At 40.5% G+C, this 25,792-nt stretch overlaps 1 protein-coding gene across 4 annotated transcripts in view; it reads left to right on the top strand.

The window, feature by feature from the left end:
* LOC140719630 (dyslexia-associated protein KIAA0319-like protein) overlaps nt 1-25,792 on the top strand; it is a 91,614-nt gene that overhangs the window by 28,203 nt on the left and 37,619 nt on the right. For all 4 annotated transcript variants that reach the window (XM_073034376.1, XM_073034378.1, XM_073034375.1 and 1 more), the window contains exons 4-9: nt 10,109-10,319; nt 11,577-11,678; nt 15,758-15,855; nt 20,593-20,680; nt 23,273-23,365; nt 25,595-25,727. In XM_073034376.1, coding sequence (XP_072890477.1) covers nt 10,109-10,319; nt 11,577-11,678; nt 15,758-15,855; nt 20,593-20,680; nt 23,273-23,365; nt 25,595-25,727 — 725 coding nt within the window. The remainder of the gene's footprint in view (nt 1-10,108; nt 10,320-11,576; nt 11,679-15,757; nt 15,856-20,592; nt 20,681-23,272; nt 23,366-25,594; nt 25,728-25,792) is intronic.

Raw genomic sequence — 25,792 nt, 5'->3', positions numbered from 1 at the left:
GTTGTTGATATTGTTCACAGACCGGTCCTGTAAAATGGAGATGAAGTGAAATTTGGAGCTGGAAAGTGAGGTGAAAACAGTTAGCCAAGGTAATGTAACTTTTGAGTTCAATTTTAGGGAAGGAAATCCCTTTGATGTTTCAGAACAAGGGATCTGAGTTGTACTGAAAGAAATAAAGTTCCATACAGATTCCCATAGCTATACCTTTGATTTAGAGTGAATGAATGTAGTTAAAGCAAATGACATTCACTGTGAGAACAAGTTTAACCAGGTTCAAAAATGATGACATTCAAGGGGGACTGATTGGGAAAATTGAGTTCTTGTTTAAATTAATTTAATGAATATAATTTTTTTAACTGATTTTGATTTTAATTATTTAAATTTGCCCCAATTATCCTACTCTATTATTGAGAAACACAAATGATTATTTAAAAATACTTGCAGCTTTAACAGCTGACAAAGCTGGAGACCTGGCTTCACTGACCTTCAGAGCGTTTGCCGAAATTTCACATTGAGTCTTCTGTGCATCATTGCTTGGCAACACTTCTGGAGTCCTGGGCACTTTGTAGCAGCAAGTCAGGCCCTCTGCATCCAAAATAGGCAAGTTGAATAGGCTGACCTTTGGCACCTATTCTGGGCGCTAAAGATGCCAACAAGTTCTGGCTTGACTAATTAATTTTATAATTGAATTTTGCAAGTAAATTAGCATGCAGGTGTACTTATACAAAAAATGTTTGTGACTGTATATGGGGTGATTTAAAAAAAAAATTGGAAGTTAGATTCTCTACCAATTTCTATAATGATACCAGATAGAGTAAGGTGTTACAATTTTGACCCACTTCCTGATATGACTCCCAAGTCATGTGGTCAATTAAACGTACTTGGTTTCAATGCAGAAATATGAAATATAAACCTTAAATGTGAATCGGTCTGATTAATTGATTATATTTAAGGATAACTTGTGATCTATCGTTCTTTCAATGGATCCATGACTAATATTGGGAAAAGGATTTTCAGAATTTTATCGTCTAACTCCAAGTCTGATTTGAGCCAAAGCAGCATTTGGACTCCAGAACAACGGTTGCAGATAATTAGCAATGAAGACTAAAGAGTGTTCGTTCAATAAGACTGCATTTGATCGTCAGCAGAGTGCGCTTTGAACAAATTGTTCAAGTTTTTGTGTTTCATGGGTTCTGGAATATGCACGACATTAAGGTACTCATAGCTGAAGGGTGGTAGTGGGGACGAGCTCCCATTGCTAAACAAATGTTCTTCATGGCGTGCGTCTCAAACAGCCTCTGACAACCAAGTCCAACTCCTGGCCTTCATGTGTCGAGTAGTTCTTATGCCCGGTGGAACTGTTCTCACTGACAGGAGAAGGGGCAAAAGTGGGCCACCAGTGCCTTAAAACCAGTTGCTATGGGCAGATGGGGCTCATTAACCACAGATGGTAGCTCATCTAGGAGAGGGAAAACTCCGATTTCAAACCTCTGCTGCCTTGCGGCTATACTTGCTCACGAGAAAGGCTCTGGGAGTAAACCCTGAGGAAAATCCAGAGTCAGAGTCCCGAAGGCGGCTGACTGCTGTACCCAGCACCGGCACAGAAACTCCTGCGATGCTGCTGGCACCAAACTGTATCGACTTTTTTCATTCCTTTGGACCTGTCATCAGCATGGAGAGGGGGTCCCACTGCATGTGCAACAGACGGATCTCCATATCAACTCTGCCCTGGCTTGCGCCCTGGAGAGGCCACTCCAGCTTCGCTCTATAGTGTCGGACAAACACGGGAAGCATCTGTTACCAGTTATAAGTCATAATGCTTGATTGGCGTAGAGCATGGCACCAGGGGTTGCTTCCGACGGTGGGAGAGACCATCGCTTTTCCCTGGACAACTACCGCCCTCCTCGAGCTGGGCATGGATTATTCCACGAAGAGCTGATTTTAACTACTGCACCAGACAAGAAAAAAAAAACAAATCAAATAAGACAACACCCCTCAAGTTGGGATGTTGGAATGTCCGCACAATGATGACTGGACTTGACCAAAACCTCAAAGATATCGAAGATGCACAAAAAAAAGCGGTCATTAACAATGAGCTACTAAGGCTCAAGGTAGATATAGCTGCCCTACAAGAAACACGTTTGGCAGATTCAGGTACACTGAAGGAAAGGGACTACACATTTTTCTGGTAGGGAAAGAATCAAGATGAGCCCTGCAAGCATGGAGTGGGTTTTACCATTAGGAACTCTTGTTGCAAATGGTGGAGCTACCAGAAAATGGATCAGAACGACTTACGACTCTCCGCCTACACATCAGTCATGGCTGGCCCAGTATCTCTCGTCAGTGTGTATGCCCCTACCTTGAACTCCACCTCTGAGGCAAAAGACATGTTCTACAACAAATTAGAAGCTGTTAGGAATATTCCCAGTGATGAGCACCTCATTCTCCTTGGTGACTTCAACTCCAGAGTGGGAGCCAATAATGATTCCTGGCCGTCTTGTCTTGGCCACTTCGGAATTGACAAAATAAACGACAGTGGACAATGTCTCTTAGAGTTCTGCTCCTATCACGGCCTGTGAGTGACTAACTCCTACTTTCAGATGAAGTTGCAGTACAAGGTCTCATCGTGGCATCCACGCTCTAAACACTGGCACCAGCTAGACATGATCATCACCAAATGCTCTTTCATCAACTCGGTACTAATCACCCGCTTATAACACGGCACAGACAGCAATACGGATCATGCTTTAGTATGCTGCAAGATGAAACTACATCTGAAGAAATCCACCACTCCAAACAAACTGGAAAACCTCCCATCAACACAACAGAGATGAAACAGTCAGTACAAGGTGCTATGACTACCTCCTCACAAGGAGATACTGCAACAGAACAATGGTCATACTTTTGTAACACCATCCTCAAATCAGCACTCTCTATCTTTGGAAGAAAGACCACAAAGAGCAGTGACTGGTTTGAGGCAATTCCAACATCATGACTCCTGTTATCAAAGCCAAGCGTGCAGTTCTCACAGAGTACAAGTGCTCACCATCCGACCAAACACTCCAGGCTCTTCAAGCTGCTAGAAGCAAAGTGCAACAGACTGCAAGGCAGTGCACAAATGAGTACTGGCTCCAGCTCAGCGAGGACATTTAGACAGCAGCTGTGACAGGCAACATCAGCTCGATGTATGATGCTATCAAGAAGGCCCTTGGATCCCTGACAGCATCCCTGAAGTCATCCAGCGGTGTAATAATCACCGATAAAAGCAAGCAGATGGAATGCTGGGTAGAGCACTACTCTGAGCTCTACTGGAGGGAAAATGTTATTGCTTTGATGCCATCGATTGTCTACCAGTCATGGATGGACTCGACTCCGAACCAACCATTGAGGACCTCAGCAAGGCAATTGACAGTCTGGCCCCAGGGAAAGCTCCTGGCAATGATGGGATTCCTCCAGACTTGATCAAACACTGCAAGAGCTCACTCTTCCAACCTTTACATGAGGTCCTCCGTCAGCGCTGGAAGGAAGGAGCCGTACCACAGGATATGCGTGACTCCAAAATCGTCACTTTGTACAAGAACAAGGGTGATAGGAGCGACTGCAACAACTGCAGGGGTATCTCCCTCCTGAGTATTGTCGGCAAAGTCTTTGCCCGTGTAGCTCTGGCATGTCTAAAAAAAACTCTGGTAGAACAGGTCTACCCTGTGTCCTGATGTGGTTTTCACGCAAGGAGGTCAACTGTTGACATGATTTTCTCACTCCGTCAACTCCAGGAGAAGTGCCGGGAACAACAGAAACCCCTCTATGTCACTTTCATCAACTTGACCAAGGCATTCGACCTTGTCAGCAGGGATGAGCTCTTTCAGGTTCTCCTCAAGATTGGCTGTCCCCCGAAACTCCAAAGTATCATCAAGTCATTCAATGATGACATAAGGGCTACTGTTCAGTGCGATGGCAGCTCATCAGAACCCTTCGCTATTTGTAGTGGAGTCAAACAAGGATGCGTGTTGGCCCCAACATTTTTCGGCATCGTCTTCTCTATGCTGTTGAAGCACACGATTAGGATGTTGACAGAAGGCATCTACATGCACACCAGGTCTGATGTTCAACCCTGCGCGCTTGAGAGCAAGAACAAAGGTGCGAAAGATCTTAATACGTGACATGCTGTTTCCCGATGACGCTGCTATAACCTCGCACACCAAACAGCAACTACAAACTCTCATCTACCACTTCTCTAAGGCATGCAAGGTCTTCGGGCTTACCATTAGCCTAAAGAAAACAAATGCCCTTGCCCAGACTTAGTGGAGACACCATACAACACTTCTTTGCCTGTTCTCCCAATCTAAGTCCTTTTGCAGGCTCCCTGCTTCCTCAGCACTACCTGCTGTTCCACCTATCTTCATATCATTCACAAACATAGGTACAAAGCCCTCAAATGCTTCATCCAAATTATTAACCTATAACTTGAAAGTGGTCCCAGCACTAGTGGAACACCACTAGTCATGGCAGCCAACCAGGAAAGACTCCTTTATTCCCACACTTCGCCTTCTGTCTGTCAGCCAATCTTCTATCAGTGCCACAATACAACAAACTTCACATGTATAGGTCAGTTATAATAAATCTGATTCTGATTCAGTGATCCATTTTGTGCAGGCTCCTCTACAGAGTCTTGTTCCCTACTGATAAAGTCTCATTCATGTTTTATAGGCTTTTTATGTATTTATGTGTGTTCTATATTCAAGATTTTAGGACTGTATTTTAAGGCTATTGTATCATAAATCATGTATTCTTAGACAGCTTTTGAAATTTGTTGTGCAACAGTTGGAGCGACAGAAAATAAGAGATTACAGATCAATATAAAGCATTACTTGGGCATCTTCTCTAGGACAGCATTTAGTTGTGCCTTGCACATTACACGAGGAATTTGACAACAAGAACGTGGAGGGTGTGTCACCAAGAGGACCGCAACCTTGTCATAGGGTTCGGAGGCTTGCGTGCCTCAATGACTGGGGGAGCTATGTTGGCTGGAGTCTGGGCTTTATACTTTGGCTCTTGGTAGGTTCAGCCATGCCAAACAGGTCAAAGGGTAGAGGCCAGTCCACCGGTCTTCCAGGGTCGGGGGTTCAGCTTGGGGCTAACAACCCTAACCGGGAAAACAAAACTGTTAAGGAAACAGCAATGAAGAATCCTTTACATCTGAGTGTGACGGTATTCCAGAGTCTCCATCCAGATCTTGGATGACTGACGGTAGTGAAAACCCAGCTACTGAAATGATGACAGAAGCCCCGAACACCACCAGAGATGGAGGACCTTCATTGCTGCCCTAACCTCCAGCGGAGTAATGGACAATAGAGGGGCTGGGTGGAAATTGACCTCCTCCTGAGCCAAATGATCTCCTGTGCTTAACTTTGTTTGATCCAGCTGCATGATGCATTGCGATAGTTTGTTCCCAGGCTCTGACAATTGGAATTGATGATTAAAGGTGCTTTATACACCTTTATAGCTGGGGTTGTTCCTTTGGTTATTGTGTTGTGCAGGTCTTCAAGAATGGACCACTGTTTCAGAAAGAGTGCCATTATGTTCTTATAAGGCTTTATATATGTTATATGTGGGAATTCATTATTTTTCTGAACTTTTGTCTGTTTTGTGTAATTCCTTGTTTAGCTTATTAAAAGTGCTAAAAAATGAAAGCTGTACGACTCATGGGACTGCTCACTACAACGTCAACTGTTAGAGACTGAACATTTAAAAATGCCATTGCTGTCTGGTGCATCCATCAGAATATTATATGAGAATTACATTTCAATATTCTGCATCTTTCAGCTCCAATAATGTGGAATAAACTTCCTGCACTAATAATTTAAAAGCTGTTCAAAGTTTGGTTAATCATATTTCTTTTTTTTAAATTAAAGTTTTAAGGATAAGTTTTGACCGTAAGGCATGGGAGCAGAATTGGGCCATTTGGCCCATTGAGTCTGTTCTGCCATTCCATCATGGCTGATTATTGTCCCTCTCAATCCCATTCTCCTGCTTTCTCCTCGTAACCCTTGACACTCTGATTAATCAAGAAACTATCAACCTCCACCTTAAATACACCCAATGACTTGGCCTGCGCTCCTGTCTGAGGCAATGAATGCCTCAGATTCACCACCATCTGGCTAAAGAAATTCCTCCTCATCTGTGTTCTGAACGGATGTCCCTCTATTCTGAGATAGTGCCTTCCGGTGCTTGAGTCCCCCACTACAGGAAACATCCTCTCCACATCCACTCTATATATTCGAGAGGTTTCAGTGAGATCCCCTTTCATTCTTGTAAACTCCAGTGAGTACAAGCCCAGAGCTCTCAGACGCTCTTCACATGTTAATCCTTTAATTCCTGAAATGATTCTCATAAACCTCTTCTTGGCTCTCTCCATTGCCAGCATCTTTTTTTCCCTAGTTAAAGAAAAAATGGCCCAAAGCTGTTCACAATTCTCCAAGTGAGGTCTGACCAATACCTTATAAAACCTCACGTTACATCCTTTCTCTTGTACTCTAATCCTCCCAAAAATGAATGCTAACATTACATTTGCGTTCCCTACTACCAACCCTGCGTGCAAGTTAACCTTTGGAGAATCCTGCACAAGGCCTCCCTTTGCACCTCTAATTTTTGAATTTTCTCCCCATTTAGATAATAGTCCATGACTTTAGTCCTTCCACCAAAGTACATGACCATGCACTTTCCTATACTATATTACATCTGCCATTTTGTGTGTTGCCACTTCTTTGCCCATTCTCCCAATCTAAGTCCTTTTGCAGGCTCCCTGCTTCCTCAACGCTACCTGCTGTTCTACCTATCTTCATATCATTCACAAACATGGGTACAAAGCCCTCAATTGCTTCATCCAAATTATTAACCTATAACTTGAAAGTGGTCCCAGCACTAGTGGAACACCACTAGTCATGGCAGCCAACCAGAGAATACCCCTTTATTCCCACACTTTGCCTTCTGTCCGTCAGCCAATCTTCTATCCATGCTCATGGCTTTCCTGTAAAACCATTAGTTCTAAACTTGTTAAGCAGCCTCGTGTGTCACCTTGTCAAACGACCTTCTGAAAATCCAAGTAAACAATATCTACTGACATTCCTTTGTTTATCCTGTCAGTTATTTTTTCAAAGAATTCCAACAGATTTGTCAGGCAAGATTTCCCCTAAGGAAAACCATGCTAACTTTTTTGTAATGTACCCTAAAACCTCATCTTTAATAATCAACTCCAACATCTTCCTTACCACTGAAGTCAGGCCTGTAAGTTGTCTCACCTGTAATTTCATTTCTTTTGCCTCCCTCCCTTGAAGTGTGGAGTGACATTTGCAATTTTTCAGTCCTCTGGAACCATTCCAGATTCTAGTGATGCTTGAAAGATCATTACTAATGCCCCACAATTTCTTTAGCTACCTTTTAAAGAACCCTGTGATCTGGTCCAGGTGATTTATCTACCTTCAGACTTTTTAGCCTCCCAAGCACCTTCTCTTTAGTAATAGCAATGACACTCATTCTGCCCCCAGACAATCCTGCATGACTGACATTCTGCTAGTGTTCCACAGTGAAGACTGACACAAAGTGCTTATTAAGTTTGTCCGCCAACTCTTCCCCCCCCCCCCCCCCCCACATTACTACCTCTCCAACACTATTTTCCAGTGATCTGATATCCACTCTCATCTCTCTTGTACTTTTACATATCTGGAAAAAGATGTTTTTGAATCCTCTTTTATATTATTGGCTAGCTTACCTTCATATTCATCTATTCTCTCTTTCTGGCTTTTTAATTGCCTTCTGTTGGTTTTTAAAAGCTTTCCAACCCTCTATATTCCCACCAATTTTTGCTAATTTATATGCTTTCTCTTTGCTTTCATGCTATCTTTGACTTGTGTTGTCAGCCTCAGTTGTCTCATCTTCCCTTTAGAATGCTTATTCATCTTTGGGATGTACCTATCCTGCACTTTTCGAATTGCTCCTAGAAACTCCAGTCATTGCTGTTTTGCCCTTCCATTCAACTTTGGCCAGCTCCTCTCCCATGTCTTTGTAATTCCCTTTACTCCATTGTAGTGTTGATACATCTGATTTTAGCTTCTCCATCTCAAACTGCAGGGTGAATTCTATCGTATGACCACTGCCTGCTAAGGGTTCCTTTTCTTTGAGCTCTATAATTGAATCTACGTAGCACCCAATCCGGAAATGCTGTTCCCCAAGTGGGCTCAACCACAAGCTGCTCTAAAAAGCCATCTCATAGGCATTCTACGAATTCCCTCTCTTGGGGTCCAGCACCAACCTCGCTTTCCCAATCTACCTACATATTGAAATCCCCCATGACTATCACACCATTGCCCTTTTTACATGCCCTTCCTATCTCCCTTTGTGATTTGTAGCCCATATCCTAGAGGCCTATATATAACTTCCATCAGAGTCTTTTTACCCTTGCAGTTTCTTAACTGTACTCACAAGGATTCTATATCTTCTGATCCTGTGCCTCCTCTTTCTCAGGATTTGATTTTATTTTTACCAACAGATCACCCCACCCCCCTGTGTCTACCTACCTATCCTGTCAATACAATGTGTATCCTTGGATGTTAAGTTCTGAACTATGTTCTTTCAGCCGTGATTCAGTAATGCCCATAACACCTGAAATGCCAATCTCTTATCTGTGCTACAAGATCATCTACCTTATTCCATACTCTGCAAGAGTTCAAATATTACACCTCCAGTCCTGTATCCATCACTCTTTTTTTGATGTTGGCCCCCACTACACTTTAACTCATCCCACTTACTGCAGTGTTGCTCTATCATCTGCCAGTTCTTCCTCGCAGTCTCACTACACACTGCATCTACCTGTATACCAACTGTCCCACTCTCAACCCTATCACTCTGGCTCCCTTCCCCGCCCTCCAACCCTCTCAAAGAGTTCTAGCAAACCTGCTCACAAGAATATTGTTCCCCTTCTGATTCCAGTGTAACCTGTACTTTTGTGCAGGTCACACCTTCCCCTGAAGAGATCCCAATGATCCATAAATCTGAAAGCCTGCCACATACAGTATTCATCTGCCAAATCATCCTATTCTTACCCTCACTGGTGCATGGCACAAGCAGCAATCCAGAGATTACCACCTGGGTGTCCTGCTTTTCAGCTTTCTACCTAACTCCCTGTGTTCTCCCTTCAGGACCTCTTCCCTTTTCCCAGCTCTGTCTTTGGTATCATTATGTACCACAACTTCTGGCTCCCCTTTAGAATGCTGTGGACCCAATCTGAGACATCCCTGACCCTTGCAACTGGGTGGTAATGTACCATCCTGGTAGTCTCTTTCACATTCACAGAATCTGGTATCATCTGCTCTAATTATGGACTCCCTTATCACTACTGCAGTCCTCTTGTCTCCTGTTCTTTTCTGAGCCACAGAGACAGACTCAGTGCCAGAAATCGGGTCAGTGTAGCTGACCCCCGTAGGTCGTCTGCCCAACAATGTCCAAAGCAGTATACTTATCATTGATGGGAACAGCCACAGGAATACTCTGCCCTGGCTGCCCATTCCCTTTTCCCCCTCCTGACAGGCACCTAGATACCTGCCTTCTGCAACTTAGGGGTGACTTCCTCCCTGTAGCTCCTATCTATAACCTCCTCATTTTCCCATACCAGCCAAAGGTCATCCAGCTGCAGCTCCAGTTCCACAACATGGTCTCTAAGGAGCTGCAGCTCAGAGCACTTTGTGTAGATGTAGGTATCAGGGAAATTAGAGGGTTCCCACATCTTTCACAAGGATCATGCCACTAACTCTGGGCCTATTCTCAGTGTACTACCTATGTACTAATAGGAAAAAAACATTTTCTAGAAGCGTACTTAGAGCTTCGAGCTGTTCTTGCCCAAACCTGTTAAGCCAAAGCCTGACCACTCTAACACTGTCCACGCACACAATGGCTGATCCACATGCAATTTGCTTCTTTTTATTAGCCACTGCCGAAATTGATTGCAGCCCGCTGAAAAGTCCCTAAGACACCCAAGCTCTTTTTAAACCTTTCCCTGCATCACCAACAATTTTGATTCTATTTAAATGTTTTGTTTCCTTACCTCTTTGTTCAGGTTGCTAAAGGGACCTCAAGGCCAAATGCTGCCTCTTTGGTTGGTCCTCCAGATTCCAAATTGACTACTCCATCATCCAATCCGAAATGGATGCAATTTAATCCAACAAATGACAGTATAAATGGGACGTTCGCAGTAGTTACTGTAACATATGCACCTCTGAACACCACTGCTGTAACTCCTGCACCCAGATTCACAAGTGCCCCCACAGGTGAGTTAAATATATTAACTTTGTGCATTTATTGTACAATTTATTTCTTTGTTCACCTCTTCATTTTCTTGCTGGTAATTGATACTTGCACTGTAACTTCAGAAACGCTTTTCATTCAAGATTTAAATTAATACCTCTGCAAATGTTCAGACTTGCTGATCAAAACTATAATTTTTCTATGAATGTGATTGTTTTAAAAACAAAAAGGCTTTCTCTCCATCCTGGGATGTGTTTTGAAATGTAGTTATTAATATAGGAAGTGTCGTAGCCAATTTGTACACAGTAAGTGAAGGAGACCCAGTAATCTGCCGTTTCAGGATGGTTGAGAGAGAGAGAGAAATATTAACCTTACTGGGTAAGTTATAGAGAATAGCACCTCCTATGGTCATAATAATACCATGGTTTCTTTGTCATTCACCTGAGAAAACAGATGGAAACTCAATTTACGTTGCATGCGTAGCAAGGACACGTGACAGTATTGCACACCTTTAGCATGCAGGTGATGTTCACCAGCTTGGGCATCTGGCCTCTCAGTCTTCTAACTTGCAAGGGACTGTTGTCAAATGAGCCATAGGCAAGTGTTATGGGGGTGAGAAAATGGAAATTTCTACAAACGCTGAACCCAACTGCATTTTAGAACAAAGAACAGTACAGCACAGGAACAGGCCATTCGCCCCACAGTGTTGAGCCAAACCAGCTAAAAAGCAAATCAAAAGCACCCAAACATTCATCCCTCCTACCTACACCATGTCCGTATCCCTCCATCTTCCTCACATCCATGTGCCTATCCAAATGTCACTTAAAAGCCTCTAATGTATTTGCCTCTACCACCATACCAGGCAGTGCATTCTGGGTATCCACTGCTCTCTGAGGAAAAAAAACTTGCCCTTTGCATCCCCTTTGAACCTAACTCCTCTCACCTTCCATGCATGCCCTCTGGTATTAGACATTTCAGTCTTGGGAAACAGATACTCTCTGGCCACTCTCATAACCTTTAATATCATTTTGGATTTAATTGGACATAAATTTTGACACTTTTCAAAAAAAAAAATTCATCTTGATCTATCACAGTATAATCGTTGACAGAACTAGCCTAACAAGTAAAGCCAAAAGCAAAGGGAATTTCAGAAACATATTTTGTAGAGAAGTGATAGCAGGTCAAGCAAAGGAAAAAGTGTTAGATGCTTATCGATTCAGTCTTGGTATGGAGAGAATCAGAACAATTATGTTTGTATTAAAACATTCTCTTTGTCTCAGTGGTGAAGGAACTGATTGTTTCTGCTGGGAACAGCGTGGAGATAACTCTGCCAACAAATAAAGTTGATCTGAATGCCTTTGTGTTACCGATTTCCCCTGAAGGTAAGCAATTGGATTTCTCTGTCTCCTTCAGAGAGTCAGTCAACTTTGCAAGTCATATTGGCTGTTTGTCAAAATTCAGATCATCCATTTGTGCAGCTGCGCACAAGCTGCTGCTGGAACTCTGGATCAGGGAAACGGATAGTCGAGACCTTTCATCTGGACAGCCTGGAACATTGACTGTCCATTGCTGTAGTAGATTGTCTATACAAAGGGAAAAGAGGCTTCCTTCACTATTCCCCATTCCTGTTTCACACTCTCACCTTGTCTCCTTATCTACCCATCACCTCCCTCTGGTGTTCCTCCTCCTTTTCTTTCTTGCATGGTCTTCTATCCTCTCTTATCAGATTTCCCTTCTCCTCCAGCCCTTTATCTCCTTCACCTAATCAACTTCCCAGCTCTTTACTTCATCCCCTCCCCTTCTCCTGGTTTCACCCACCACCTTGCACTTCTTCCTCCCCTCCCTCCACCTTCTTACACTGACCTCACCTTTCTTTCCAGTCCTGATGAGGGGTCTTGGCCCAACTGTTTACTCTTTTTCATGGATGCTGCCTGATCTGCTGAGTTCCTCCAAAATAAGTGTCACTCATCATCTTTCCCATCTCACCTTAAACTTGTGCCCTCTAGTATTGACATTTCCACTCGACTGGTGGGGGGAATCTTGTCAGAATTCTATATACTTTCATCAAGTCAACACTGACCCTTTCATACTCCAGAAAGTTGGTGATTAATTGAATATCGAGTATTTTGGAAAAATAAACTATATTGTGTATTGCATCCATTACTAATAGCACACTGATTTATCACTTGACTATAAATCATCAGTAAAGGGAAAATGCGTTTGGAAAAGAAAACATTTTGTGACATTATTAAAACATGTGTTCAAATGTTATTCAAAATATGCATAGGCTAGATGGGAGCCCATCTCCTAAAGTGATAGGAATGGTCCCTGGCAGAAACTCATACACCATAGAGCAGAAATTCTTGCTGTCTTCTCAGTAACTCATTTTGCATAAACACCTGGGAAGTGTTTTAGATTGCTATTTGTCCATGTTCATGCAAACAGTTACCAAAATCTGCATGGTTTCCATTTATGTATGGAATTCCCACTTACTATTTCCCTTTCCCTTGAAAGTCTGATACAGGTATATTGCCCGCTGATTTGATCTGCTTTGAAGATCTTATTTGTAACAATAACTATCCTGCAGTTTAGTATATAGCTTGACAAGTGCAAGCCCAGTGGTGTGCATATTTTAAATATTTTATTTTTACAGTTGCACAGTATGCAATGAATTATATTTGTTATTCTCTATACTTGTATTTAACCTTTTAGACTATTAAATATGTTAAAAGTGCTATTATATTGTATATGTATTAAACTGTTGCTAAATGGAGAATGGGAATAGAACTTTTGGCTGTGGTGGAATTCTATGTTGTAAATATAATCCACTTGATGTTACTTAATGTATGAGTAAGTGTCTGGTTAGTTAACTGACCTAATGAAGTAATTACAGTAAATCTTTCTGACCTTAATTAGTTAATTAAATCGTGTCTACAAAGCGAGTTGACTAAGCAGTTAATAGTATTTACTGTAAAAGATAATTATATAACATAATGGGAAGGGCCAGCTGCATTTCAATATTATTTAGCTAATGTTACAAACCTTAATTGCTTTAATTTGTGTGGAATGAAAACTTACGCAACATTCCATTTATCTTTTAGTTATTTAAGTTTAGTATTCAATTGCATTTCTTAAAGTTATTTGTAAATTCCTTGATTGCTTCTGCACCAGATTTCACTTAAAATAAAATGAATTCTGAACAGGGTAATTTCTACTCTCCCACTGTGTTATATTTTATAGTGTTAAGCTAATCCAATTTTGAGAATTGGATAATGTTAATCAAATTGCTCAGGATCAGTCATGGGCATGAAACTCTGGTAGGCAACCATATTAATACAATATTAAATATGAAGTGATCTTCCCTTCCTATTCTTACTTGTCCTCCAATGATGTTGAATGTGGCCGTTTGGCACGTTAATTCTCAGCTGGTTCTCAGAGCAACCCTACTCCTCTGCAACCTGTCCTCTTTCACAAGCTAATCCCCATCCTGATTCTCCTAGCAGCCACCTGCATCAGGACTAACTGGCATTAACCCAACTACCTAATAATCAGCATGAGGCCTGAGCACCTGAGAAAGACCACACAGTCACCAGGAAAATGTGCAAACTCCGCAGAATCAGCACCAGTCAGGATCAAGAGAAGGAAGCTGGAACCGTGAATCTGCTGCACTACTATGCCATCAAATCTATTTATTTTATTTATTGAGGTACAGTGCGGAATAGGCCCCTCTGGTCTTTTGAGCCACACCACCCAACAATCCATTTAAGCCTAGCCTAATCACGGGACAATTTACAATGACCAGTTGACCTACAAACCAGTACGTCTTTGGGCTGTGGGAGGAAACTGGAGCACCCGGAGGAAACATGCACAGTCATGGGGAAAACATACAAACTCCATACAGGCAACGGCGGGAGAAGCACCCGGGCTGGTAGTGTAGAGCATTGTGCTAATGATTCATGTGATAACTTCTGAAGTTCTGACAGTTTCAGCTCGGGGGTTAGAGCAGCTGCTTGCGTACGCTTCTTCAGTTGACTATTCATTAGAAGAAACTCAGATTGTCTCAGATGTTTCAGAATATACACTTTGGCTTGGTTCATGGAAAGATGCTGGATGACTAATAATCTGATCAAAAAAAATTGTTGGGTATACTTGCTGTGAGAGTGTGCTTTGCCATTCAAATAAACCATGGCTAATTCCACATTCTGAGTTCACCTTCGGGCTGCATTCATTTTCAAATCTCAGCCTTGAACATGTCCAATGGACAAACATTTTCTAGGACAGAGAATGCCGAACATTTTCACACTTAAGTGCAAATCTTTGCTTACCTTAGGTAAAATGGTTAATCCTTTATCTTGGTGCTGTCCAGCCTTCTTCTGGAGTCTTTCTCAAGTCAAGTCAACTTTTATTGTCATTTCGACCATAACTGCTGGTACAGTACATAGTAAAAATGAGACAACGTTTGTCAGGACCATGGTTTACAAAATTAGACTGTACTACGTAATAAAAAAAACACAGAGAAAGCTACACTAGACTACAGACCTACACTGGACTGCATAAAGTGCACAAAAACAGTGCAGGCAATACAATAAATAATAAACAGGACAGTAGGGCAAGGTGTCAGTCCAGGCTTCGGGTATTGAGGAGTCTGATAGCTTGGGTGAAGAAACTGTTATATAGTCTGGTCGTGAGAGCCAGAAAGGAAAGGACTCTCCACAAAGGAAAAAGAAGGGCACTTCTCAGCAACTACTTTATCAATCCTGTTGAACAACATTGAAAATCATGTTTAGTAATCCACTGCAATCGTCTGATGTGATTTTTAAAAACTAAACTGATTTACGCATTGCTTCTGGGATTAACTTCGAATTGTTTGTTTGGGAAGTATTTTAAAGACCAGTTGATTTTGGTTGTTGTAAATTGTTCAAAATATATTTTAAAAATGAATGTCAAATGTTTCATCTGCTAAATATTCTTGTGTACCTAATACAATGTAAATCAATATGAAATGCAGGTTAAACTGGAGAATTGATGTGTACCTGAATGATACCTAATAATCATTCAGGTTTCAGTATGTAATTTGTGTGAGATGTAAAGAGTCTTGGTTTCTTTCGAACATTGGATGAAATAGAAAAAAAAAGAAATATTTGACCACCTGTTAGTTCCATTAGATCTCATGTATTGTACACATTTTCTCTTGTGAATCTCCTTTAGTGTGGACTAGCTAGGCTAAAATATTGGTAATGCTATGTGGAAATTTTTTTAACTATCAGTTACCTGCAAAGATGCTGCTTCATGAAAACTCTACATTATTACCACTGAATCTACTAATCACATCCTGAGTGTGAAGACTTGTAAAATATCCTTTTAAGGTGTTCAAGTGTGTATTGATCTGACGTAAAGATATTATCACATCAGGACCTGATTTTAAAATGCAACCTAATCTAGTTTCTCATTTTTGTTCAAGGCACAAGCTATAAATATGATTGGAAACTGATTACACACCCACATGACTACATGGGAGAAATGGAAGGTCAACATCTAAAGACACTTAAACTCTCCAAAGTAAGTATATGAAAATAATGTCCGAGGTAATCGTGACTGAAATTATGAAGTAGATTTTTAAAAATATATTGTTCTAGCTATAAATAGTCATCTTGAGCATATAATATAAAGTGAATGAAGGTGGAATGATGCTGAGGATAACTTTTATGTCAGCTTTCTGTTTGAGATCAGTCCTTAAATGAAGCCCCATTATTTATTTTGACTAATTATTAAAAAGGAGTCGTACTCTAGTATTACTGTGTGGTATTCGAATTGAAAAAAAATCAGTTTTAATTTCAAATCCTTTCTACAAAAATCTGAATATGAAGTATTTTTTAAGCTCCTGCTCGGGCCATTTATGGTGATAGTACAAATCAAGTATCAGGCCAAGAACTGGCCTGTGGCAGAGTTCAGACAAAAGCACTTAGAACTCGTAATGGCTCCTGAATTAAGGGGTCAGTTAAGAGTCAGCATGTGGGTGAGTCTGATGTCATGTATCAGGTCAGAATATATTGTCAGTCTTTAAACCAATCTAGATTTTTTTTACATTTAGTGTTATTGGGACTATTTCTAAGATCTAGGTTTTATTTAATCTGCTGATAGATTATCCAGTAACTCTTCCACTATGCTATTGTGCTTTATTATTCCCGTGAATCCATGGTTTTGCTGAAGTGTTACATTATAATGAGTTGCGCAAGATTTTTGCCGGTTAACCAGGAAATGACCAGGATGTGGGTTAGGTCAGTAAACTTGTAAATTAGCCAGTACCATGAATGTACACTTCTTTGCTAATTTTGTCCTTGAAGTGGATGACATGATCAGAAACATAATGAGAATAAGGACTGACTTGGCAAAAGACTATCAATGCTATGTTCTTGATTTAGTCGCAACAACTTGTGACCTCCCAGATCCATTACCACTTTTTAAAACTTTAGTCTTTGTCTTGCGTTGTAGACATGTTTTTTTTTAAACATTGTTTTTCTACATGCCTTTCACATTCCAGTATTTTCTGTCATTCGTTTTTGCTTTTCCTTGTTGAGTCTGTAATCTGTATTTGTATTAGTAAAAAAAAAACTGACTGGTATTTTCTTAATATTAACTGCTTGCTTATCTGTCTCAAAGTAGATAGCATAATTTCTCCTGGAAGAAAGTCTGTGCTGTTAAAGTATTTTAGCATTAATCAGCATAGGAGCCTAGTGATTTGTGCTGCTGTCTAGTTGTTATTGTAGTTAAATGTGCGATCTTCAAGGCTCATACAAGTTAGATGAAAGGAGGAGAGTATAGTTACAGGATAAATTTTGATGTTTTTAGACAAGTATGCTTTAAATATATTATATAGTGTATATATATATAGTATATATTATACAGTATATATTATAGAGTGCACGTACATTCTAAAGCATATTTTGTAGCTTTACATAAAAGACTTCCCTTCAGAATTAGAACAATGTATGGGTTTGTGCCAGCACTCAGTAACATCAAGGGTGTTGATGTAAATGTACTCACCTGCCTAATTCCTCATTATTCTTTGATGCTGGGGGGGGGGGGGGGTGGTGGAAGAAAGGGTATCAACTTCAACCTTAACTATACTTGACAACTGAACATCCACAGCAATCCTATACATAGAATTCTAAAAAGATAGCAACCTTCTGACTGAACAAATTGCTTTCATTTTGCTCCAAGTGGCTGATCCCACAGCATGAATGTGTATCCCTTAGTTCTGAACTCTTCAGCCAAAGGTACCTACTGCTCTCCATCAAATATAAATTCCTCTCAGAATTGTATATTTTAATGTTATTATTTAAGGAACTTTTAAAGGTCTAAAGGTGTTTTTTTTTAACCCAATGTCTCCCAACAGGACAATGTTGGAATTGATCAACAAAAGTTGTGAAGTAAGATCTGTAAGGCAGATATGTCCTCACTTTACATGGAGACTAAAACTACATAATACAGGTTCTGATGTAGTTTAACCAAAGCACTGCACAGTTGCAGAACTTTCTAATCTGTTACTCTGCAATCTTGTAAGAAAGGTTAAGCCTGGGGCCCATTAATTTTATACTTTTCAAGTACTGGCTGTTCCACTTCCTTCTGCACCACAATGCACTGTTTAAAAAATATTCATTTTAATTCTTATTGTAAATATCTGGAAGGGCCTGCTAAGAGCCGCACCAGGTTACATGAAATTCAGCTGTGGCTAGGCATCCCTTAAATGCATCTATAAATTTGCTGATGCTACAGTTATTGTTGGCAGAATCTCAGATGGCAGCGCAAGGGTATATAGGAGTGAGATATACTGACTAATTGAGTGGTGTCACAATAACAACCTTGCATTAAATGTCAGTAAGACCAAAGAGATGATTGTGAACTTCGGAAAGGGTAACACAAGGGAACACAAACCAGTCCTCATCAAGGGATCAGCAGTGGAGAGAATGAGCAATTTTAAGTTCCTGAAGATCTAACCTGGTCCCAACATATTGATGCAGCTATAAAGGAAGCAAGACAGCAGCCATATTTCATCAGGAGCATGAGGAGATTTGGTTTGTCACCTAAAACACTCAAACTTCTACAGACATACTATGGAGAACATTTTAACTGGCTGTATCACTGTCTGGTATGGGGGGGGGCACTACTGCACAGGATTGTAACAAGCTGCAGAGTTGTAAAATTAGTCAGTTCCATCATGGGTGGTATCTTCCATAATATCCAAGACATCTTCAAGGAGCAGTGCCTCAGAAAAGCAACTTCCATCATCTAGGACTCCCACCACCCAGGACATGCCCTCTTCTCATTGTTACCATCAGCAAAGAGGTACAGAAGCCTGAACGATTCAGGAACAGCTTCTCCTCTGCCATCAGATTTCTGAATGGGCATCGAAACCACAAACACTACTTCACTACTTTCTTAAAAAATTTTTTTGCACTACTTATATTAATTTAACTATTTAATATACCTGTATACTTACTGTAATTCATTTTTCTCTATACTTATTTATCATGTATTGCATTGTACTGCTGCCACAAAGTTAATAAATTTTATGACATATGCCAGTGATATTAAACCTGATTCTGATCTAGGGAAAACTGCAGTTCAGAACTCTATGAATGTTAGCCAGAAGTGAGTGTCCTTATGACAAGGCAATGTCAAAGTATTTTCATAGTTTTAGACAAGCACGCAGCTAATAGAAGAGAGCAGCCTTTAAAATACACACATCTATGTTGGGCCCTGCCAGCAGGCAAGTATCAGCGACACATGTCGCATTTGCAACTATGTCCAAATACAAGTGCTAAGTAGATGATTCTTTCTCCTGAGACCTTAGCCTCACAGAAGCCTGTCTTCAGCCCATCTGATTCACTTTGTCTGACATTCAGAAGCAGCTGAAAGCACTGAATATGGCAAAGACATAGGACCAGAAAAAATGCCAGCTGTTGTACTGAAGATTGGCACACTGGAAGTAAGCTTGCCATTAGAGTATAGCAGCACCTCTGACATCTCTGTGACAATTTGAAAAGTTAGTTAGGTATGGTGTATTCACAAAAGGAGGGTAAATCCATTCCAGCTAATTGTTATGCAATCAATTTATCTTCAGCATCTGTTTTCCAGTACTGTTCTGCATATCTTACTTCTTGCCCATTTTTTTGACCTGTAAGATCACTTGACAGATTCTGCACATCATCCTGTAAGATCTCTTCCCCACTCAAACTTGGATTTGTGATACTGTCTTTTAATCTGGGCCGCTAATGTAGATTGTAGATGGCTGAGGGGCAAGTATGAACATAGGAGATTCTGCAGAGTAACATGCACAAAATACTGGAGGAAGTCAGCAAGTCAGGCAGCATCTGTGGAGGAGAAAAACCTGTTGGTGTTTTGAACTGATACCATTCAAACAGGCTGAGGAGGAAGCACTTTACAGCAGTTCACCATTGACATTCTGCCAACTTAAAACTGACCAAATGACTTCTGTTCTTTACTTCCTGTTACTTAAGTAGTCCTCTATCCATACGAATGCTATCCTCAACCCTGTGAATATCTTTTTACACAATATCCCTTCGTTCTCCTTTAACCAGTCCATCATCAAAGATCCTCACCACCCAGGCCATGTTCTTTTCTCGCTGCTGCTATCATATAGAAGGCACAGGAGCCTCAGGACTTGCACCACCAGGTTCAACAACAGTTACTACCCCTCAGCCATCAGGCTCTTGAACAAAAAGAGGATATAACTACGCTCATTCTATTTCTGGTCTTCCCACAAGCAATGTTGCACTATGAAGATTCTTTGTCTTGTTATTTCATGCTCTCATTATTTATTGGTGTTTATCTATATTTGCATAGTTTGTTGTCTTCTATGTGCTTTTTTAAATCATGTTTACAGTTGCTATTCTATTAATTTGCTGAATATGCCTGCAGGAAAATGAATCTCAAGAGTTGTATGTGGTGACATGTATGAACTCAGATAATAATTTGACTTTGAACTTTAATTGTTAAAATTTTTATTTAAAAAAATCATCATTCTTGTCAAACAGTTTTTTTAAGCTGCCAGTCACACTAATTTTCTTAGTATTCTGCTATAATTTCTTAGTGAATTTCAACATTTTTGAGGTGTGATATCATGCTAACTAGTTTCCCAATTCTGCTGTCATTCTCCTTTCTTGAATAATGATGTTGCATTACGTCACTTTCTTACAGAATCAAGGAAAGTTTGGTTGGTTGCCACTAATCAATTTTGACGTGTGTGTAATGAGTGGCTCTTTGATTTTTCAGCTTTCAGTTGGTTTCTACATGTTCAAGCTGATTGTGCAAGGAGACAATGCATATGGAGAAGGGTCAGTGAATGTGACTGTTAAGCCAGGTTTGTATTTCTGATATTTAGATTGAATCCCATATTTAACATGGTAGAATGACTAAGAATTATAAATCATCAAACTGTGAATGAACCAACATACTAAATGGCTCTGTGGTAATGAGTCTTCAGAATGGGAGTTTCAAATACTTTAAAGACCTGTGCATGAGTTTAGCCAAATGATGAAAAGGGAAGCAAATTGAAAATAACCCATAATTATTTAACCAGAGGTAATGAATTCAAAAGCAAACCACTGTAAATGCTAGCAATGCAAACTAAAAACGCAAACACTCCAATACTCAGCATCTGTGAAAAGACAAAGAGTTAATGCTCTGGGCTGAGATAGGTGCTTGTATTTTAAATTAGTAAACTTAATACTTAATGTCCATTATGTGCTGGTGTTTAAAGCAGCAATGACAGCCCTACTCTCTGTCTGTCCATACTGTCACACACAGGTGTAGAAGGATTTTTCATTACTGTTTCTCTAACAAGTTTTATTTTTTGACCAGCCAGGGTTGTTACCCCTCAGCTGAACCTCCAAACCTGGAGGACTTGTGGACCACTCAGTCTGCACACTACTTTTTAACCTGTTTGGCATGGGTGACCCTATCAAAAGCCAAAGCACAAGACCCTGACTCCAGTCAACATAGCTCCCCAGGTCATTGAGGCACGCAAGCCTCCAAACCCTACGACAAGGTCATGGTCCTCTTGGAGCTTAGTATTAATAACCTGTGCATAATACTACAGAAATCTTGAATATTTTCCAGAATGTATTTACTGCTTATGCACGCGTTTAGCATTGATTACAAGATGAGCTGTTAAATGTCTTATGTAATGACGGATGTAAATTGATCTGTTCCTGTTTAAAACATTAAAATATTTATTATATGCCAAATATTTATCCACTGTGCAGATGAACTTGTGGGATTTAAATAACCACAGAGTAGCAATTTCAATTTCAATGCATGCAGTAATTCTGGAGATCAGCATATACACTCAGTAGCCACTTTATTCAGTACCTCCCTTATCTAATAATGTGGCCATTGAGTGTATGTTCATGATCTTCTGCTACTGTAGCCCGTCCACTTCAAGGTTCGATGTGTTGTGTGTTCAGAGATCCTCTTCTGCACACCGCTGTTACCTGTGGTTATTTAAGCTACTATAGCCTTCCTGTCAGCTTGCACCAGTCTGCCCATTCTCCTCTGACCGCTCTCATTAATAAGACATATTTGCCCACAGAAATGCTTAGTGAATGCTTTTCAAAGAATTTTTCACACCATTCTCTGTAAACTAGAGACTGTTGTGTGTGAAAATCCCAGGGGATCAGTTTCTGAGATACTCAAACCAGCCTGTCTGGCAGCAACAGCCATTCCACAGTCAAAGCCTCTTGGTTCATACTTCTCCCCTATTTGATGTTTGGTCTGAACAACAACTGAACCTCTTGACCATGCCTGCATGCTTTTATGCATTATGTTGCTGCCACATGATTGGCTGATTCGCTGTTTAAATTAACAAGCAGGTGTATCTAATAAAGTGGCCATTGAGTATACTTCTGTAGATGTTGAACAATAGTTTGCCATTGGTCAGGTTTTGGAGAGGAAATTCATCCTTTTACATTTGTTTATATGTGAAATTCTTTTGAAGAAAGCGTGGAGAATAATTAAAGCAGGGCTCAAGGGTGAGGGCCAATCCCTGTATTCATTTTGTACTGTAAGTAATGTTAATATTATATTAAAACCCTTCTACCAACATAAATGTCAATTTTTCCGTTCCATTTTAAATTCCAATGACTGTATTTATGATGGAAACCATGTTTGCAAACCTAGTGTTTTATAATTAAGTCTGCCTTACAATGTATTGCTTCCACTGACAGGAGACTGCAGAAATTATTTTTTAATTTATATTTAGTTCACTTTGGAAGCTTGAATGTCAATAGCGTTAAGAAATATTCCAAGCCCTTGGCAATTCTGACTGCCTAAAATATCCTGGTGACATGGCTCTCTTGGCTTTTCATTTTTCCACAGGCAGTTCCTGTTGAGTCTTTGTTCTGGTGTGTATGAGTGACAGCTTTATTTCACAACTCTCAGCAGCTGCACAAGGCCTTGTCATTGCAATCCTAAATGACATTCGGCAGTGTTTCATGTTTGGGTGGGTCCCTACACAGTGCAAGCGAACAAATTTTTTTGGTGAGAATAAGTAGCTTTGTGCTGAACCACAATCTTTGAATGGTACCAGTGAATATTTTGGCATTCAGAAGACCTAAAACTAAAGTACTTAACCAAAAGTTATAAATTATTTAAAAAAAATTAAAAGTCCAAACATTTGTACTCGTAACTAATCAAATGTACATTGATTTCCCTTTTAACTATCTTTTCCCTCAGACTTGTCTCAATGTTGTTGTTCCTGCACCAGGCTAACCCTGTGGGTTCAAAGGGCAAATCTCATGTCATTGTAGGCAAATCTGACCTTGACAGCACTTAATGCAATGCAGCAGTGGCACTTTTTTCCTCTGTAACCTACCGTTTAGGTTGAAGTTTATTTTTGCCAGCTTTGTTCCTTTTAGTATTGCTGTAATTTAATTACAAATGACCTGTTTTACAGCACCTCGTGTAAATCAGTCACCCGTGGCTATTGTCTCTCCAAAGATGCAAGAGATCTCATTGCCAACAACATCGACTTTCATTGATGGGAGCCGTAAGTTTACAAATTCATTGTAACACGAATCTGCTATTGGTCTCCAGTTAGAATATCATTCCTCCTGCATAAAAGTATATTTTTGTATTATCTCCTCATTTGAATCTTGCTGTCTGCCTACTAACAGAAGTACAAAAAAAGGCCATGTATAGTTTATAAACTGCAGGGCCAACTGAGTGGAATATTGGCAGTTGGCATTTAATCCAGCCAAGTGTAAAATAATGCTTGTTGGGTTGTCAAGTGCTTCCAGGGTAGACATAGTAAATAGCAGAGACTTTGGTTGTGTTGATATACAGGGAGATCTTGGCGTTTGAGTTCATAGTTCCTGAAAATGGTATCAGTAGCAGTTAAGGTAAAACCAAGAGTGTATTTTGGAAGAAGCCTGGATGCACATACAATTGTTGAATGTTTTTATTTTGGCGATACAGCACAGAATAGGCCCTTTGAGCCAGCAACCCCCAACAAATCTGATTAACCGTAACCTAACCATGGGACAATTTATATGACCAATTAACCTACCTGGTATACCTTTGGACTGTGGGAGGAAACCGGAGCATCCAGAGAAAACCCAGGCATTCCATGAGGAGGACGTACAGCGATTCCTTACAGAATGGCCCCCGAATTGAACTCCAAACCCCAGAAAGCCCTGAACTGTAATAGCGCCACATAACTGCTACATTACCATGGCACCATTTTGTTCTATAGGCCAGTTTTGTTCATTGTGCTTGAGGAACGTAATTGGCGTTGCTGCCCATAGATAATGTTCTTTGTACTTGGAAAATAGCCAGGTGACATTTTTACTCATCTGTATGTTATGCGAGAATTAATTTGCATGGAAGCATTTAGCATAGGTTGAGGCATAGGTTGTGAATTGCAACACCATGTTTCTCTTTGGTGATTGGAGCTGTATACGGTATTCCAAGTGTGGTCTAATGTCTCTGAAGGATATGGTAGCATTAAGAAAGAGTGCAGAAGAAATTCACTTGTATCTCATCTGAAATAGGTGGATTTGGCAACGAGCGATTGGATATGCTTGGATTGTTCTCACTGATATGTAGGAGGCTGAGGGGTGACTCTATAGAGGATCGAGATAATGAGCGTCTTATTCGCAGGGTAGTAGTCTGAAACTAGAGGTCATAGGGAGATCTGGGAGAACATAGAAGGGTACAGCATAGGAACGGGCCATTTGGCCCACAATGTTATGCTAAACCAGCTAATCAAAAACACCCAAACACTAATGCCTCCTATCTACGCAATGTCTATATCCCTCCATCTTCCTTAAATCCATGTGCCCATCTAAACATCTCTTCAAAACCTCCAATGTATTTGCCTCTACTACCATACCAGGTATCCACCACTCTGAGTAAACAAGAAACTTGTCCCTCACATCCTCTTTGAACCTAACCCCTCTCATCGTCAATACATGCCCTCTGGTATTAGACATTTCAACCCTGGGAAACAGATGCTCTCTGCCCACTCTATCCAAGCCTCTCATAATCTTGTGAACCTCCCCTCAGCTTCCAGCGCTCCACAGAAGGGAAAAAAAAAATCCCAAGTTTATCCAGCCTCTGGTGATAGCACACGCCCTCTAAACCAGGCAGCATCCTGGTAAACATCTTCTCATCCCCTCCAAAGGCTCAACATCCTTCCTGTAGTGGTGCAACCAGAACTGTATGCAAAAGTCCAGATTTGGGCTAACTAGAGTTTTATGAAGTTGCAACATAACCTCTGAACTCAATACCTCAACTAATAAAAACAAGTATTCCATAAGCCGCCTTAACTGCCCTGTTAACCTGTGTAGCCAGGCAAGTTTCTGACATGTCCTATGGTGGATATATTGATATATCAACTAGGGAATGTGATGCAGGTAGAAAAAATTAGAATGTTTAGAAGGCATTTTGACCTGTAGGTGGACAGGAAAGTAGCAGAGGGATACAAACCTAACGGACACCATTATTACTTATGTAGATAGGCCTGAAGAGTCTGTTTCAGTACTGTATAACTCTAACTCTGTCCAACTCAAACATGAATCATTTGCAATTATCATCAGGTTTAACTGCAATTCTAATGTATGCAAGCGTTTACTTTACAAGACCAGAGCAAATATTAAAATGCCTGTAGTCCAGATCATGATTCACTTTTCTGGATTCCTATTTTGCAGCCATTAGCATAATAATAATTAATTAGAATGTAACTGAATTAGAAACGCATATTTTTTTCTGTTTACAGAAAGCACAGATGATGATAAAATCATAAGCTACCAATGGGAGGAACTTAAGGGTCCATTGCGAGAGGAGAAGGTGTCAGAAAGTACGCCGATACTAAAGCTGACTAACTTGGTCCCAGGAAATTACACCTTCAGGTACCTACCCAAGTACAAAAGTTCAAGTATACATCTTTGTGGGGTAAGGGGAAATAGTTTACTTC

Source organism: Hemitrygon akajei, chromosome 32 (assembly GCF_048418815.1).
Source record: "Hemitrygon akajei chromosome 32, sHemAka1.3, whole genome shotgun sequence".
Lineage (NCBI taxonomy): Eukaryota > Metazoa > Chordata > Chondrichthyes > Myliobatiformes > Dasyatidae > Hemitrygon > Hemitrygon akajei.
This window is presented reverse-complemented; position numbering and strand designations above follow the sequence as displayed.